General features: G+C 51.7%; 1 protein-coding gene across 3 annotated transcripts in view; it reads left to right on the top strand.

Annotated features, from left to right (window-relative positions):
• Nucleotides 1–410: 410 nt before the first annotated feature.
• Pemt (phosphatidylethanolamine N-methyltransferase) overlaps nucleotides 411–18,726 on the top strand; it is a 74,292-nt gene continuing 55,976 nt past the window's right edge. The window contains exons 1-2 of one of the 3 annotated variants that reach the window (XM_026408703.1): nucleotides 411–588; nucleotides 13,082–13,185. In XM_026408703.1, the coding sequence (XP_026264488.1) occupies nucleotides 13,093–13,185 (93 nt within the window). In that variant the 5' untranslated portion in view covers nucleotides 411–588; nucleotides 13,082–13,092. Of the gene's footprint in view, nucleotides 589–8,277; nucleotides 8,442–13,077; nucleotides 13,186–18,726 lie in introns of those variants that run through there. The other 2 variants (XM_026408701.1, XM_026408702.1) reach the window with 2 other exon arrangements.

The following is an 18,726-nucleotide window of genomic DNA, read 5'->3' as shown; positions in this document are numbered from 1 at the left end:
CACGACCCGGGACAAGTGAATCTCCGAAGACAGGCGGAGGAGTGGGAGCACGAGCTGGCCAAAGTCAGCTCAGCAAGTGGCTGACCAGAGCTGCAACTTATACCTACATCCGGCGGCCCCTGGCCTCTAGACCCACCGCCGCCAGCCAAGGAAAGGTAGGCCAGGTCAGCTGGCGGGTCTGCTGCCGGTGCCGGGGACCAAAGAGACAAGGCTGTTAGCGGAATCCGAGGGAAACTGCCGCGTGGCCACCTCGGAACCTGCCAGCTCTGCAGCCACCGTCCCTGGGACTTGTAGTCCTCGGCTCCTGGGGACGCCGTCGTTGAGTTCCGCCAAGACGCGAACGGGAACTACATTTCCCACAAGGCCGGGAGAAGTTGGGGTTACCGAGAAAGCGCCCCGGCTGGTGGCGCCTTCCAGGTGCGATGGGGCCGCCTCCAGGAGCTAGTGGCCGTGCGAAGCCCCGCGCGTTCTCCCTCGTGAGGCGGCCCGCGGGTTAAAGGAACCGCGAGCCGGGGAGCCGAGACTATGAGCAGTTCGGTGGCGGGGCCGGACTGCTGCGGAGGCCTCGGCAATATTGATTTTAGGCAGGTACTGGTCTAACCCGGCGGCCACGAACACCCGCCGAAGAACTGGCAAGGCCTGCGGAGTGCGGGCAGGCGCCGCCTCCAACGCTTGCTGGGCGGGGCCACGCTGTTACCAGGCAACGGGGGCGGGACGTGTTGGGCATGGCAGCTGGATCCCAGAAAGTTGGCTGGTGGGCAGGCACGTGTGTGCCTGAGTGTACCAGTGTGCCAGTTGTGCATCAGCCCCAGATTTCGTGTGTCAGAGGGTGGGGAGTTCCGGAGGTTGTGTGTATGCAAGGATGTCTCTGAGATTATGTAAATCTTTGGAATTTTAGGGGCTGAGTTACTCTGAGTGTGTGCCTGGGAGTGCATGCATGACTGAGGCTGTATCAACGAGTGTGTAACTGTGAAGGAGGCTGAGCCTGTGTGTCTGGGGGCATGCTGTGTGGACGGCGAGAGCATGTGGATATTTGGGAACTGTGAGGATCCCTGCTCCTCTTCCATCTCAGCAGCCACCAAGAAGTGTTTGGAATCCTGACCCCTCCAAGGGACTGCAGAGCAATTCTTTCCTGGAGGAGGGGAAAGTGTTGTATTGGGATGGGGATGGGGGAATGGGTCTTGGAGCCTGGGGACTTGCTTGCCCCTCTGCAAAGTCATGGGAGAGTTTGCCTTTTCTGCCGTCTTTCCAAGCTCCTGGTTCAATGGATTTTGCTCTCCTGCAAAATCTTTGCTTCCTATTAGATTGTTCATTCACTTTTTTTTTTTAACCAACCACTCCTTTTTTTTATTGTTGTTGTTAGATGTTGATGGATCTTTATTTTATTCATTTAGTTATATGTGGTGCTGAGACTCAAATCCAGTGCCTTGCACATGCTAGGCAAGTGCTCTACCACAGAGCCACAACCCTAACCAACTCTTTATGGTTATCTTCCAACTCTTTATGGAAGCTGTAAGATCTTATCTAGTTTATTTGCTCCCTTCCTGCATTCCTCACCTGTGTTCTTATTCATTCCTTCACTGATACAGCTAGCATTTCTTGAGTGTCTTGTTCTAGGACAGCAAGGATGGGTTTTTAGGCCTGGAAACAAAAGAACTGTTCTCTGAAGGAGATAAAACTGGTCAATGGAGAGAGCACCTGGTGGAGAGTAGTGAAGTGATTGGGATCCCAGCGGGAGTGATAAACCAGTGGGGTAGGATTTCCTGCTGGAGGCTAGCAGGTGCACAGGCCTTGAGGGAATAAGAGAAAGCTGGTAGTCGGTCCTGAGGGTGTGTGCAGGACAGTTGATGTGGACAGGAAAGGAGAGCAATAGAAGACAGGGAGAAGACGAGTTTTCTTATTTTAGTAAATTTGTCATTTAAGCATCAAATCCAGGTGGGTGAGTGGCAGGTTGCATGTGTACACCTTCTGTATCTTCACGAGGTGAACCTATTTATTGTGACCACCCAGAGCAAGATAGGTCATCACCAGCCCCAGGAAGTACCCTCAGGATCCTCCCTGGGGAAGACTGATGTGATGTTTGATGAAATCCTTAAGAGTCTTCTGCCATCGATGGCCATTAGAGGCTCACAGGGCTGTGATTCGTCTTTCTTTTGCAATACTGGGGATCAGTTCCAGGGCCTTGCACATGTTGGGCAAGTGGTCTACCACTGAACTACACCCCCAGCCTCTGTGATTCGTGTTTTCTACCCTAATACATCACAGATAGAAAGGGCACTGGTTGGAAAGGGGGCTATCATCTTCAGGGTGGAATGCTAGGTGGTGGTTACTGGCCTGTGGTGGGGGAGTGGAAGCCAGAGGTGCAGGGGTAGGTGGTGACGATTACCTGGCGTGTGTGAGGAGGGCTTTTCTGACCTTTTTTCTTCCCTCCAGAGGGGAAGGCTGACAGGGCTGTGTGGCTGGAGACTGGGCGCATTAGGGGGACAGGTCAGGGTGACCCTCGTTGGCTAACATTCTGTTTTTTCCACTGCTGCGCTTTTGGTTCACTTAAGCTTCCTGTTGCCAAGGGATTTTTTTTTCTTAAAGAAACAGCAACAACTTATATAACATTATGTATGTGTTCTGTGGTTGCTTTCCTTCAATCATAATCTCTGGGTTTAAAATATGCCAGTTCCTGGCCTGAGAAGACTTTCAAGAATTTTCTGAACCCTGTGAGCATCTGAGCTGTAGGTTCTCAGTGCTGTCAATGGGAACATCATGTGTCCCATATATCATGTAAACTTTGGGGCAGGGGGTTAGCTAGCTCAGTGGAAGAGCCCTGGCTTAGCATGAATGAGGCCTGCCCTGGGTTTGATTCCCAGTACTGCAAAACAACAACAACGTTCTTTTTCAAAGCAGCCATGTTACGTAAAAAGAAACAGAAAAAAAATAATTTTACCAAGATACAGTCTACCTCCTGGATCTGCAGTTTCTGCATTCAAGGATTCTACCAATCACTGATTGAAAAAGTAAAAATCTTGTCTGCACTAAACTCGTGCAGACTTCTTTCTTGTCATGATTCCACATAACTAAGTGGCATTTAATTGTGTTAGGTTTTATAAGTCATCTAGTGATGATGATGTAAAGTATGTGGGACGATGCTTGTAGGTTATATCACACTATTTATATAAGGGACTTGAGCATCTGCACATTTGGGTGGCTTTAGTGATGCTGGAACCAATTTTCTGTCAATATTGAGGGACAGCTGTATTTTACTGCTGTTAAAATATATGTTTCCTCATGTGGCTCTATAAGCACTCCATAGTCACATGTAGCTGGTGGCCACCGCACTAGTGCCCAGTGAACCTGTTTGGGAACTTCCATCCCTTAACCAGGTGTCAGCTGGCATTGTAATCTTGGTTTTGCAATTAATTAATTCATTATTAATTAGTGATCAGTGCTAAAGATGGACCCCAGCGCCTCACACATTCTAGGCAAGTGCTCTACTTACTGAGCCACTCTCCCAGCCCTTGGTTTGTTTTTAATGTAAGAAAGTCACCCATAGGAGTGAGGAGTGTGTCCACTGCAGACTCATTGACTGAGGCCTTTTTTAAAAAAATATTTTTGTTTTAGTTGTAGTTTGACAAAATACCTTATTTTATTTTATTTATTATTTATTTATTTTTTAATATTTATTTTTTAGGTGTAGATGGACACAACACAATGCCTTTATTTTTATGTGGTGCTGAGTATCGGACCCGGGACCCGGGGACCCGCTCTACCGCTGAGCCACAATCCCAGCCCCCTTTATTTTATTTTTATGTGGTGCTGAGGATCAAACCCAGCGCCCCGAATGTGCTCTACCGCTGAGCCCCAGCCCCAGCCCTGAGGGCCTTCTTTTTGCCCTCCCTGCTGTGAGATCCCAGAGCCTGCTTTTCAACCTGTCAGCTACATGCAGCAAGCTGGCCCGAAGGTAGCTGGGAGGAAGACCTGCCCATTTGTTGTTCACAAGCAAGGGCACCTCTAGGACTCAGAGGATGGCCCCAGAGGGGGATGCAGGGGCTGGCTTCCTGGGGTACCGAGGCTGGCAGAGCACCCTGAGCTTCTCAGAGCCAGGGCATGGTCCAGGTGGTCCTGTTTCAGGCTTAGCCACCAGGGCTCCTCTGCCCATGGGAGCAGGCGGATGATGATGTCATGAATTCAGGTGTCACAAAGCGCACTTTAATTTCTGGGATCTGTTTGATGCCGGTAGGAACAGTGCTACAGCAAAGTCCAAAATGAGATAAGGGGTCTGGAGAAGCATTATCAATTATAAAGTGCAGCACGATTTGAGGGTGGTCTTCAGAAGGCAAAGGCCTTGAATGCAGGGAGCTGAGAGATCCCGCCACCTGCACAGGCCCCCTTTGCATTAGGCTCAGTTGGGTGCACCATTGCAGACCAATCCCTTTGGCAGATACGGGGCGTCTTGACTACAGTGTCAGCCAGCTTCCCGTCATTGTGACAAAATACCTGAAATAATCAATTTAAAAGGAGGAAAGGTTGATCTTGGCTCACAGAGTCAGAGTTCAGTTGATGGTTGCTTGTCCCCGTTGCCTTGGACCTGGAGTAGCACAGTACCTCACGGTGGGAGCCTGTGGCAGAGGAGGCCCACTTTCCTCACTAAGGCCAGAAGCCAGGACCGACAGGAGGGTCTGGATCCCCGTGTTCCCTCCAAGGCACACTCCCAGGGCCTTGATTCCCTTCCACTAGGCCCCACTTCCCAAAAGCTCCATCACCTCCCAATGATGCTGTAGGCTGGCGACCCGGCCTTCCTTCACCGGCCACTGAAAGTCCTCTCCAGGAAAGATGTTGGCCTGTTACACAATTGTTTAAAAAGTCTTTTGTTTTTATCACTTTAGTTAAAATCATATTAGATGGCTTGTTTTGTGGTATTTCCAAGGACATACAGTTTGCCTTTACATATATACACACCTGCGGAGTCTTTGAATCGGTCAAGACAGACCAGGGTTGCAGACTTCCTTTGCTCTTTGGAGTTGGGCAAGTCACCCGAAGTTAAACTCTCAGCTCCTGTCTCCCCTGCTGCTGTTGAGATGGTGGTATGGTTTTTCATCATTAGGCTGTTAACAGGGGGAATTCAATGGATGTTTTGGGTGTTGGACTAGCTCTGAATTCCTGGGGTGACCCCCACGGGGTCCTGCCATGTTATCCTTCGAGTATCAGTTGCAGTTTTCTTGTAATGTCATTATCTGGTTTTGGTGTTAAGATAATGCTGGCCCTCATCAAGCAAATGGGGAAGCGTTCGCTCCTCTTCCATATTCTGGAAGAGGTTGTTGGAATTGCTGTTATTTCTTACTAAAATGTTCAGTCGAATTCATCCAGTGAAACCATGGGTACTTGAAACCACTGGGGCCTGGCACATTTTTGGTGTGGGTGTGTCAAGGTTTTAAAGGATGAATTCAGTTCCTTTCATAGATGGAGGGCTATTTCTTCTTGAAAGAATCTTGGTAGTTGATGTCTTTCAAGGATTGGTTCATTTCATCTTTATCTGCATTATTGAGTTTATGGGCATAAAGTTGTTCATAATTTTCTCTTATCATTTTCATATTTATGAGGTCAGTAGGGAGGCTCCTTTTGATTTCTGATTTGGTAATTTATGTCTTCTCTCTCTTTTGATCAGTCTGCCTAGAGGTTTACTGATTTTACTGAAAAAAAAAAAATCCAAAAAAACCCCCAAACCTCCCTCCCTAAAAGACCCAGCTCTGAGTTTGACTTTTTTTTCCCCCTGTATTTATTCTATTTTTCAGTTGGATTGGTATTTGCTCTTCTTTTTTTTATTTTTCTGGATTTAACTTACTTCTCTTTCTCTAATTTCTTTCTTTCTTTTTTTTTTTTTTTTTTTTGTACAGGGATTGAACTCAGGGGCACTTGACCATTGAGCCACATCCCCAGCCCTATTTTATATTTTATTTAGAGACAGGGTCTCACTGAGTTGCTTAGTGCCTTGCCTTTGCCGAGGCTGGCTTTGAACTCGTGATCCTCCTGTCTCAGCCTTTGAGCTGCTGGGATTATAGGCCTGTGCCACACTGCACCACTCTCTAATTTCTTAGGGGCAAAGTTCACATTGCTGATTTGGGATATTTCTTTACTAATACAAGCTGTTTCCTCTCCGCCTGGCTGGAGCTGCAGCTGTATTGTGGGTATACCATCAAGGTGGATTTAATCCAGTGGCACTGTTCTTTTGTCTATTTTCTGCCTACTTATTTTATCCATCACTGAGAGAGGAGTGTTGGTCCTCAACCAAAATTATGAGATCTGTCTATTTCACCTGCTAATGCTGTTAAATTTTTAACTTAAAAAAAAATTTAAGGTGGTGGGGTCTGGCTGTGTTGCCCAGGTTGGCCTTGAACTCCAGGATTCAAGTGATTCTCCTACCTCGTTCCCCTCCTGTCTAGGTTTCACCTACTTTAATCTGAAAAGTAGGCAAACCTCCCTGGCTCACGTGTGGGCACATAGTGGTAATAGCTCACATCAATCAAGCTTGAATGTGCCAGACGCCATGCCATATACTTTCCTCGTGTTGTCTGTCTGATCTCCTTGACAGTCTCATGATGAAGGTTCTGCTCTCATTTCCACGTCAGATAGGAACCAAAGCTCGTGAGGTTTGCCCAGGGTTGGGGGTTGCCTGTCCGGGCGCTCTGTTTCCTGTCCATCTGTCCTGAGCCTCACTGAAGCCCCTGGCTGGGGTTGTCATGCTGTTAACTTCCCGTGAAGGCTGCTGGCTTTTTCTTGTGGTCTCCAACCTGTAGCTGGGCAACTGTATGCAGTACCACCAACCTGCTAGTTTCTGTCCTGGGCCCTGGAAGGTACATTATAGAAAAGGGGCCTGAAGCTCACAATGCAGGAGAGGAGCTGGGAAGAGGTAGAGGAGATCAGGTCTCTCCTGGTTCCTACACCAGGAAAGGAACCCACGTGGACCCTTGATAAGGTGATAAGGGCATGGACAGGACATCTTGATGAATGAAGAATGACTTAACCAATCAATCAGTATCTCCACCTTCCTGAAGGGAGTTATGGATTTGTGGGGTTGGGTGCATCTGCAACCATTTCAGATTTTTTGTTGCTGTTGCTTTTTATTTTTTGTGGGGCTGGGGATCAAACCATCATTGCTGCGGGCCCACCAGGACTGCAAAATGTGCCTGAGGAGTCACAGCCTCTTCTGCCTTTCTGTGCTGGGCCAGACTGTCACTCACCTTCACCCACAGGCCTAAAACTTGTTTTCTTTGGATTTAAGGTAGTGTTGGGGCCATTCTTTTTTTTTTTTTTTTTCTTTTATGGTGGGATTCAGGAACACCTCAAAGCGATGGTTCTTCCCAGAACCATCCGCAGCTGACTGGTACTGTGACTTCTCACAAGCCGACCTAAACCTCCCCTGTTGTGATGGTCTTTGCCGTCCAGGGCTTGCTTGCCCTCAAATTCCAGCTTGTACCGACATGCCTCGGGTCCATGTCCTCTCTCTGGCTCTGCTTTAGGATGTGTGTCTTTTCAGAGGGTCCCCCTAGAAAGAGAGGAAGGTGACATGTGTGTGAAGGTGAAGCAAACGGAGGAAGGGGACAGACTGACCTTGGCACCCAGCACTTTCCCACCTGCTCTTGCCTCTTCCAGAACATGATCCTGGGTGGCCAGTCTCAGCACCCCGTTTCACTCTAGGGAAACCTGGGCTCATATTGGCCATGGGTGGTCCCTCTGGGGAACAGGGATGGGTGGAGCCCTGCTCAAGCAGCCCAGGCTGTAGGTGCCAGGACCCAGAGTCCTTCCTCAGCCAGGTGGGTGGCCCCCAGTGTAGAGAAAAGGGTCTGGGTGTTGACTTCAGACCAGACATCGCCCCCACTCCTACCAGGGGTAGGCCTGGAGAAAGACTCTGGCACGGTCTCAGGTCTGTGCCAGGAGTGGGACTTGAACCTAAGGCTGCCCAATAAACATGGCCTGAGTCTGCTGACAGACAGTGGCGTGACATGACGTGCCGTGACGATGGAAGGGGTATGCCTGCTGCGTGAAGAGGGGCAGAAGAGGCATGTTTTGCAGTATGGACGGGTCCTGTTGGAGGCCCCTGCCCCTTTCTGGGCAGTCCCCACCCTCCTCCTGTCCTTTGTATATGGCACATGCAACAAAGTGGTCAGTTGTTTGCTTGCATGAGATCGATGTGACTTTGACTCTCCTGGGCCCCTGCTGTTTGTTTGGATGTCACAATGTGGCTTGTACCTCAGGTGCTGTTGACCCACTGCAAATAATTTCCTGACAGCAGGACATTGCTCTGAAGAGTCCCCAGGGCCCTCAATGAAGTGAAATTGCTATGAGCCTCTTCCTTACAAACCTGCAGGGTTTCCATCACTGAGCCCATTCGTCAGTGACCCTGGTGACCTGAGTCATCCCTGGAGCTCACCTGACATTTCCTCCTGGCTCTGGTAGGTCATCCCTCTCCTTTAGTCAACCTCTGATGTCCTTGCAGCCTGTGACCTTGAGGGGGAGTTACTGGGTAGCAGAAAGCTGGGACTTGGGCTGCTTGAATGAGGTGGCCCAGGAATGAGGTGGCCCACGGGCTTGGGGGCTGCCCAGGGGGCCACCCAGGGGGCCACCCAGGGGGCCGCTGACACTTGCTGGGAGGCAGAGTCCCGGCACACCCCTGCTCTGCTCATATCTGACTGGGATTTTCTTCCTGCTAATCCAATTTCAGGAGGGAGGTCCACCCTTCCTAGTGGACTTTGGGAAGTGACAGTAATAAGGAAGTGATCTTGCTCTGTCTCTTCTGCCTGAATTCCACTCCCAACCATTAGTCATTCTTTCCTGCTAAGCAGGTGCTTCTCTTAGCAACACAAATTCTCAAGGTAACCCAGGTTACCAGCTGGAGTCCCTCCTTCCAGGGGCAGGTTGACCAGGGGCATGGGACCTGGGTGGAGGAGGGAGGGGTGAAGTCATATGCTAGTTTGGACCAGTCTGACCTTCATTGGAAAACCTGGGCAGATGTCAGTTGCTATGGGATCAGCCACGTTACTTGAGTGCCTTAGTTTCCCTCCTTTACCTGGGTTCCCACAGAAGTCAAAAGAAGCATATTTCTCCTTGCTCCCTTCATCTTCTGGGAGTGCTTGGGGCCAAGAAACACAGACTTGGGGGGCTGGGGTGGGGCCAGGGCCTCCCCTAGTTGCTGAGACCCACACCTATGGAGCTTCTGTGGGGGCTGGCTCTGCCCCTACCTGGAGGGTTAGAGGCTTCTCCAAGCCTCTGACTCTCTTATCTGCAGTGGGAATGTAAACAACAGGACTTTTCTTTTAGGGTGGTTATGGGTTGCAAGAAATAAGGTATGTGCTCAGCTTACTGGCCACCAATTGGCATTAGTGACCCCCACAGGCAGGATCATTTTGTTGATCTTTGATCCCCGCAGAGTAAGTAAGGGTCTCCTTAGTGGAAGCTCAGTGTTTGGCTGATGGCATTGAGTTAGATTTGCAAGAGCAATTTGTCCCCAGGGCCTGTTGGGGAAGGGGGAGGGTTCCTACTTCTGCTGCTGAGGAGGGAGGGAGGGGAGGGAAGTTCCCTAGCCCTGGAGAGGCCCGTGTGCCCCTCTCCTGTCACGTTTTCCTCTTCCCCCTGCTGTTTCTCAGGCTGTCACTGGTGAGGAACGGAAGCCTTCCCATGCCCTGGCTCGGTGTCCCCAGACCTTTCCTGCTGTTCCCTTTCACCCAGCTGGGTGGGACTCTGCCCTGAAACTCTGCACTGTCCCCTCATTTCTCTTGGGCTTGTGTAAGAGCATTCTGGTTCTGTGGCTCAGGGTAAGGATCCTGGAAACCCCAGGGGGCACGAAGCCCAGTGCCCAGGGCATAGATCAGGCTGCTGGCACTGCAATCTCTGTCACGGCCACCTGGTGCCAACCGGGTGAACTGGTTATCCTGGCCCAAGTGTACATCAGCTCCAAGGGCGCCTGAGAAGCTGCTGTGATAGCCCGAGCACCCGCATGCTCAGCTGGAGCCTGGCATAGTTAATCAGCTACCAGGGCATCCCCAAGGCTCCCCTGGGAGGCGCATTGCCTGGAACCCTGGGCTGCTTCCCTCCCTCTACCTCTGGGAAGGAGGAGGACGAGGAGGAGGGCATCTGCCTCACAGGGGATGGGAGGGAACACATTTTCCTCTCCTCTCTCTGCTTAGTGAGAAGTGACTGCAGCCCCCTGCAGATCTTCCCTGTGGGGGACTGCTTTTCACCAAAGGGTGGGAGAACAGAAGAATAGAGAATTCTGGCTTAGAAGAACAGTGGTTCTTTAGAGAACTCACCTTTTAAAGTGCATTCTGGCTAACAATCAAATCTTCCTCCATAGAGTTATTAAGAAAACTCCTGTGGGTTATTATTTATTGTTTTTTTTTTCCCTAATGATGCTGGTGCTGGAACCCAGGACCTTGCATGTGCTAGGCAAGCACTGTATCACTGAGCTGCGCCCCTGGCCTGAGCTGTGGTTCTGTGATGCACATCTGCAATCCAAGTGACTCAGGAGGCTTAGGAGGCCAGCCTGGGCAACTTGGTGAGACCTGGTCTCAAAAATTAACAAGAGCTTGATATTCAAAAGCATTACAATTCTTATTACATGTAGAGCACACTTTTTCATATCTTTGTATATAAAGTATGTTCATACCAATTCATGTCTTTATACATGTACTTTGTTTTTCTTTGCATTACAATTCTTATTACACATATATACCACAATTTTTAATATCTCTTGTTTGTATATGTTGACACCCAATTCGTGTCTTCATACATGTACTTTGGATGATGATGTCTATCACATTCCACCATCCTTGCTAATCCCCTGCCTCCTCCCCTACCCTCCCACCACTCTGCCCTATCTAGAGTTCATCTGTTCCTCCCACGGTCCCCCTCCTACCCCACTATGAATCAGCCTCCTCATATCAGAGAGAACATTTGGCATTTGGTTTTTTGGGATTGGCTAACTTCACTTAGCATCATCTTCTCCAACGCCATCCATTGACCTTCAGATCCCATGATTTTATTCTCTCTTTTTTTTGATTTTTATAATCAATAAAAGAATAGTCCATGCAGATGTAGTAGTGCATGCTACTACATCTACTACATCCCAGTGACTTGAGTGGTTGAGGCAGGAAGATGGCAAGTTCAAAGCCATCCCAGGCAACTTAGTGAGACCCTGCCTTAAAAAAAAAAGAACTGGGTATGTAGCTTAGTGGTAGAGCACCCTGAGTTGTCAAGAGCCCAGTAACTAACACACACACACACAGAGTTGGAGCTACTACATCAGGATAATGATTAAATAATTGTGATGCACGTACAATAAAGACATAAAAGAGGGTGTCCTGGGTGAGAGGTAGAGGAGAGAGGTGGGTGTTGAGGGATGGGTAGGAATTTGGGAATGGGGTCCAGAGGGCATTCCAGGCATGTGCAGAAGTCATTGCGAAAGAGTCTGCCTGGGTGACTGGGGTGGCAGGTGGCATCAGCCAGGCTGTGGGAGGTCTGAGTGCAGAGGGATTCATCATTTTCAGAATAATAATAATAAATTATAAAAATCATCTCAGGAGGCGTGACTCTTCCTTCTGGTGGATGCTGGAATGTGGGAGCCATGGGTAGGTGAGGAGGTGAGGCTCCATCAGGGAAGGCTCTGGGGGAAAGGCAGGAGGCCACGGAGAATATACTCCTAAAATAAAACATTAGAGACATCATGGAGAAGGTCACGATGACAACCAGAAATCGATATTGAAAGTGTTTTACCATTCCCTCGTCTGGCTTCTGGGCCCCGGGGTCTCAACTGCAGGGGATCATTGCTACCAGGGGACGTTTGGTTGTCACATGGGGGAGGAGCGCAGCACCCCACACTGGAATGACCTGGCCCTAAATGCCAACAATGCAGAGGTTGAGAAGCCCTGCTTCAGAGGCAGCCAGTATCACGAAGTTAGTACACCGTGTTCTCATCTTTTTTTAAAGCACACACACAGAAAGAATATTTAATACTATATTGTGTTGTTTTCTAAAAAATTCTAAAAATTTGTATCTGCTCTGAATGCTGCAACTCTTTTTACTTGGCTTTATGTTTCTGAGAAAGAGCATGCTGTCACATGTAGATGTATCCTATTTAACTTCTGTGGCTTAGCTACTTTATACATGGGTCATGTTTTATTTCTTCATTCTTCCGCTGATAGGCACTGAGATTATTTTTATAATTATTATTATTATTATTTTGCTGTTCTGAGAATGAAACCCAGGGCCTACCACAGAGCCACAGCCCCCACCCCACCTAGATTGTCTCTGACTGTTCCTGGTCATTTTTGCTGGAAGCTGCCAGAAACATTCTTGCACATGCTCTTGGCGCTGTGTGTGGAATTCCTGGGATGTGGGGACATGCCTCTGTGGCTTGCAAGACCTCTCTTGTGGTCTCTCATTAAGTCTTTCCTATTTTTCCCCTAAGTACTGGGAATTGGACCCAGTGTTTTGCTCGTGCTAGGCAAGTGCTCTACCACTGAGCCACACCCTCAGCACTTTTTTTTCCTTTAAATGTTATTTGAGACACTCTTGCTAAGTTGCTGAGGCTGGCCTCAAACTTGCAATCCTCCTGCCTCAGCCTCTTGGGTAGCTGGGATTATAAATGTGCACACATTGCAATAGTTGTAACTTCCTTTTCCTTGATTTCTAGTAAGGATGAGCACTTCTCCTCATGTATGTTGGGCACTCGGGTTTTTCTGGGGCCTCTGAGAGCCCTCATCCCAGAGGGTCCAGGTGGCATCCAGTTCTGGTGCCTCTTCCTTTGAGGAGGCTTCAGAACCACTCATTTGCTCCTCACACCCATGCACACCTCTGCAGCTGCCAGTCTGGCTGCCCTCCCGACAGGGCACGACACAGTTGATTAGGTTTCGGCTTTTTATCTTGTTTTATGAGACTGCAGCGTGGTAACCTTGGCTGGGCTGGATGTTCCCAAGCCTCCCAGCGTGTTCCCAGAGGATAACTTTGTCTCTGAGTTCTGGGGGCTCCCGGGTCCTGGCATTCTCTGGGTGGTGCTGGGCGGGCCTCCTGCTGACGCCTGCTCTGTCCCTGCAGGCAGACCTCTGCGTGATGACCTGGCTGCTGGGCTACATGAACCCCTGGGATTCCAGCCTTGTGGCGGCAGCCCTCACCATCGCTTTCAATCCGCTCTTCTGGAATGTGGTAAGTACCTGGTGCCTGACACCGTCCAGCAGGGTGACCTCGCACGGAGAGGATCACTGTTGTCCAGGGTGACTGGATGGCTCTGCTCTGCCCTCCTCTACCAATGGTCAGCACCCCGTGTAGGTACACTGGGAAGCTCCTTGCCTTGCAGGCCCAAGCGGCAACTCTGCTGCCAGGCCTGCCCTGGGCTGACGTCAGGGTGGCCGAGGGCAGCAGGACAGGCCCTCTTAGCACCACAGGCCCTGCAGCAGAGAGCTGCCTGGCAAGTAGGACTTCACGTGCACCCCCCTTTCCTTAGTAGCCGTCATATTCAGGGAGTCGATTGCTGGGGCTGTAGGGCTCCCTCCCCTCCTTGCCTTGTCCCACTATCAAGCCATTTTCTTGTGAATCCCCCTCCTCCTGGTGGGCTCCATAAACATTGCTGTTCCCACACGTGGCTTCCTGTGAAGTAGCTTGCACGGCTGGGGAGGAGGTGTGGGTGGCAAGGACAAGCCGACGGGACTGAAATCAGAAGACAGAGCTGGCTGCACCCTGTTCATTTGTGGGCACCAGGGGACCCATCCAGAGGCCTGAGGGCTCTGTGGCAGGGCCAGGGTGTGTGGGCAGTGAGTTCTGGGCCCTGGGAGCAAGGTGTGGGTGGGGCAGGCCATTGGCTCCCGCAGTGTCCCCACCAAGATCGCAGATTAAGCTTTTGGGGTGTGTGGCCCTCTCTCCTGCGGCCATCTCTGGAGGGCTGTCCTGTCCCATATTGCCGAGCTGGTGGTCCCGGGGCTCAGCCAGTGCTCGGCCCGCTGCTGCAGAGCTGTGGACGCCCTGTGATCACCCTTGAGGCTAATCTACAGAAGGCCAAGATCCGCGTCAGCAGCACACTGTTCCCAGTTGTTTTCATTTAAGGTGAGCCCTTGGTCCCAGGGCAGAGCATGACGTGTTTTGCATCTGGTTTATGACTTGGGCCTCTTCTCCATCTGGGGAGAGTGGCAGTGTGTGGGGGCAGGGCCAGTCATCTTAGAGTGGCCACATCCTGAATGTGCTGTCCCTGTTGTCCTGAACACACTGGCCCTGCTTCAGGAGAGGGTTTCAGAGGGAGGTCTGGAGGTGGGACTAAGGCCAGCGGGAAGAGTGAGACCCCCCCTTCCTTTTGAGAACCTTGGTCTCCGAGTGTGTGGCTGGATGTGCCAGAGTTGGTCCTAATCTCCGGACGTGGCCTCCCCAGCCAGGGTGGGTGTCTGTGGGGCCTGGCACCTTAGCCTCGTCCCTGCCGTCCCTCACCCCCTGTGCTCGCTCTCAACCTGTGCACGCATGGCCAGAGTGTGAGACCCTGGAGGGTAAAGATCAGGCGAGAAGACCCTTCTGTCATTTTAGCCACTGTGTCTGTGTCCATCTGTTATAGCAGGTACAGGGAATGAGTGCAGAGTCAACAGGCTGTTGATCCCACCTAGAAGATACCATGGCCCTAAGTGACTGGGGTGTGTGGGTGTAGGGGTGGGTGGGTGTGTGCATGCTCCTTCCTGTCCAGCCTCTCTCAGGAGAAGACTGCTGGGCTTCAACAGCTGCCCGGCCTCGCTGTCCTCTGCTCCTACAGGCCTGGCTGGCCAGCAGTTGTTGGAGTGTGTGCTGGTCTCCTCACCCTGGGGACTTGGGCAGCCAAATGTCCAGTGGGTCTTGGGGTATACTTGGCCATTTTCTGCTGGCCCTTCCAACTGTGTGCTCTTGCACACTTCATTCTGAAGCTGTGTCATGGCCCCCAGGGATATCCAACATAGCAAGGGGTCAAGGTGCAGTAAGATTTGAGGCAGTTTCTTGTCTGTGTGTTTGTCATAGGTGGATTTTTTCCCCCCACTTTGGTCATACGTTTTTGATTTGTCTCATTTTTTCAAAAAAATTATTCACTGGAACAGATTGTGGTCATTAGTGGTAGAAAGAACGAACTCTTCAGAGTTGTTTCAGAATGAGAAAGCGACATAATGTTGCGGTTCAGTGGGCTGCTCCCCTGGGAGAGCCATGGAATGAAATCTGGAGGCAAGAGGAGCCGGGATGAGCAGGGCCTGGTGGCCCACGCCTGTGATCCCGGCAGCTCAGGAGGCTGAGGCAGGAAGATGGCAAGTTCAAAGCCAGCCTCAGCAACTTAGTGAGGCCCTAAGCAACTCAGTGAGACTCTGTCTCTAAATTAAATATAAAAAAGGGCTGGGGATGTGTTCAGTGGTAAGCACCCCTGGGTTCAATCCTTAGTACAAAAAAATCAAACCAAACCAAACCAAACCAAAAAAGCACAAAGAGGAGCTGGGGAGGGGCTGGAGCCTGTCTCTGTGATGAGGTGGTGATTGAAAATCTACCTTGAGAAACAAAGGAGTCTGGCTGTGGAAGCACTGGAAGAACTGTTTGTTTATTATGTGGTACGGAATGGAACCCAGGGCCCATGCATTTTAGGTGTGCACTACCACTGAGCTTCCAGCCTGAATCATTACTGAATTCTAATGATGGCCATGTCCAGGGGCCTGGTCACAGACAGGCATCCCACTTGCTGCATTTCATGTAGGATCTCAGTGGACTTTCACAGCACTGCTGTGATATCCCCTTTGGAGGGTGGGGTTTGAGAAGGATGTTAGTCAACAAACAAACAAACACTTTTGTCATTTATAGATGTGGTGCTAAGGATTGAAACCAGTGCCTCACAGGTGCTGGGCAAGTGCTCTACCGCTGAGCCCCGGCCCCAGCCCCTTAGTCCATTTTTTGGTTGCTATAACAAAATACCTTGAGGCTGGGTACTTTATAAGGAGGTTTATTAGGCTCACAATTCTGGTGGTGGGTTCGAAACAGCTTGGTGTCAGCATCCTGCTGAGCGCCCTCTGGCCACAGAAAAGGAAAGGGCTTTGTGCTGAAGGAGCCAAGCCTGAGGGTGGCCTTACTTTTTACAGCCTGCTCTTGATCTAACTAGATCCTGCGAGAACTATATCAGTCCCTTCTCTGGGCATTCCCCAATGACCTGGGGACCTGCCTCCCACTAGACGCCACCTTACAAAGGCGCCTCACTTCCCCACACTGAGGACCCAGCTTCTAGCCCATTAACCAGTCACAGCCAAGCCACAGCACAGAGGTTCATTTGTTCTTCAGATATTTCTTGAGGACCTACTTGAGGGCCAGGCACTGTCCCAGGCATGGGGCGCACCTTTCTGACCTTATACAGTGGCATTCTGAAGGGGACAGTAAGTAAATACACATACATCCTTGCTATTTGGGGACATGGCAGGCAAGAGACAGAAGGATAGGAGGGGTCGTCAGGAAAGGCCTCTTCAAAGGGATGACTTTTGACCTTCCATGGGAGGGTCCCCCAGGTGCCTGAGGAAGAGCTTTCTGGTCAGAGGAGACAGTGATGCAGAGTGGAGGGGCAAGGGCATCCACACCCACTGGCCTCAGACAGAGGGCGGGTGGAGGGCAGGTAGGAGAGGTGACAGTAGGCTGCGGGAAGACTGTGGGGTGGACTTGAGCTGAAAGCCGCACTCGGCAGCAGGACCTCTGTGGGGTTTTCAAGGGCGCTGGAGTGGAGCCGGGGGCTGACCAGCAGTTGAGGCCCAGGTGCTGGGGACCAGGGCTCCTGTTCTAGGACACTGCCTGGCTCTCGGGCTGCGGCTGGTGGAGTGCTTCTGCGGCCTTGGGCAGGGTGGGCTGCCCTCTTCAGCTGCAGCACCCTGACACGGGCAGTCTCTCACCCGTGCCCAGCACCAGTCCTGTTCTGTCCCCACCAGGCCTCTCCTTGCACCCTCCTCACTGCACCATGGCCAGGCTGTGTCCTCTGCTCTCTTACCCCCAAGGCCTTCAGAGGGCAAATGCTACACCCAAGGGTGCTTTTCAGCCTGTCTTTGGCTGAATCTTTGGGGGACAGTTTCTCACTGTGGCCTTGCTGTCCTTAACATCAGGCTCTCTGGGTCCCTTGCTACCTCCTGGCTCTCTTCTGCTCCTGTGCCTCTGCCTGATGGCCCCTTGTGGGCAGTTACTCGCTGAGGCCCCACTGTGCGCCAGGCCTGGTGTGTCCTTGGCTGGCTTCCCAGGGCAGCGAGCAGTCTCTGCTCCCTGGGTACAAAGACACATGGAGGGCAAGCTGTGGCGAGGGTGGGGAACCAAGGCCAGGGTGCTGCCGAGGGGCCAGGAGGAACTTCTCCTTCTGTGGCCTGGTCTGTCACCCAGCCCAGGTCCAGGCTCTGGCTGCGTCTGGGATTCTCCAGGCCCCACAGGAACCTTGGCCATGGACCCCCTGATATGCTGCCCTTTCTCTGTCTCCACAAAAGCCACCTTTCTGGGTGCCAGGGGGACGCCTTGACGCCCTCCTCTCCCCTGTCCCCTCAGTCTGCCCTCACAGACTCCACCTGTCAAGAGATGCCACCACCTGCTTCAGGCCCTGCACCCATCAGCCAGGTCTGTCTCCCTCCAGCCCGTCTCCCTCTAGTCGCCCCAAGTGTCCAACGCTCCAAGGCCCCCTGCCTCCTAGGAGGAGGGGTCAGTTCTTTGCCTGGTCAGGGAAGCCCCTCTGCCCTTCCCTGCTCCCTCAGTCATGCTGGGTCCCAGCCTCCTCCTGGGTGACCTGTCCTTTCTCATCCAGGGCTCCTTGGAGACCTGTGGTAGCCTTTATCAGGTGCCTTTCTCCACCCTGCCCTCTGGGTCAAGGTTGCAGACCCTACTTCATGCACTGTAGGATACTCAGCCATGTGCCTGGTTCTGTCCACCAGGGGTCAGTAGCACTGCCTGCAGACATCGCCAGGTCTCCTCCCAGGGCACGGTGGCTCAGGTGATCTGAGTGCCCACCACGTACGTCCCATGGCACAGCTGCCATGCCTGGTGCCACAGTTAACTCCTCGCCAACCCCAAGAGTGTCCCAAAGCTCCTACTCTGCCTCGTATCCCCCTTTGGGTGTGCTGTGCCCCGGGTAGCAACTGCTGTCTGACCTTTTGTCAGGGAGGGCCCTTCACTGCCTAGCCGTGGCACCCAGGGCCCAGTACCGTGCCTGGCACAGACCATGCTCAGGCCTTGTGACTGGCTTCACGAGCCTATCTTGGGCTCCTCACCAGGGGAGGGAGGGAGTCAAGGCATGCCTCTGGCATCCTGTGCCAAGGTCCACCTCCATTTGGGACATTTGCCTGTGCACCCCCTGGCTTTGTCAAAAGAGTTGGGATTGCAGGGAAGGGAAGCTCAGCAGTGGCTTGTAATAGGCACAATCTGGCACCCAGGAGAGTCAGCCAGGACGGCCCTGCCAGGCCAGCTCCCGAGCTCCTCCCGGAGTCAGAACCCCTGGGAGCTAGCGCCTGGGGTCTGAGCAGTGTTCCTGGGCTCCTGATGTTTGTGAGAGTAAGTTGCACGAGTCTTGGTGTCTTCATCAGAGGTTCGCTGACCACAGACATCCAGCCTTGGAGAAGGCACGTCTGGCCACCATGGCAAACTGTGGTGGAGGTTGGGAGAGGGCGGCGCTGGGTGTACTTTACCTGCTATATTAGGACCCCCAGGGAGGGGTGGCGGTGCCGATTAAGACTTCTGCCCGGACCACAGGAAAGG

The sequence above is a fragment of the Urocitellus parryii genome, chromosome 7 (genome assembly GCF_045843805.1).
Source record: "Urocitellus parryii isolate mUroPar1 chromosome 7, mUroPar1.hap1, whole genome shotgun sequence".
Taxonomy (NCBI): Eukaryota; Metazoa; Chordata; class Mammalia; order Rodentia; family Sciuridae; genus Urocitellus; species Urocitellus parryii.
This window is presented reverse-complemented; position numbering and strand designations above follow the sequence as displayed.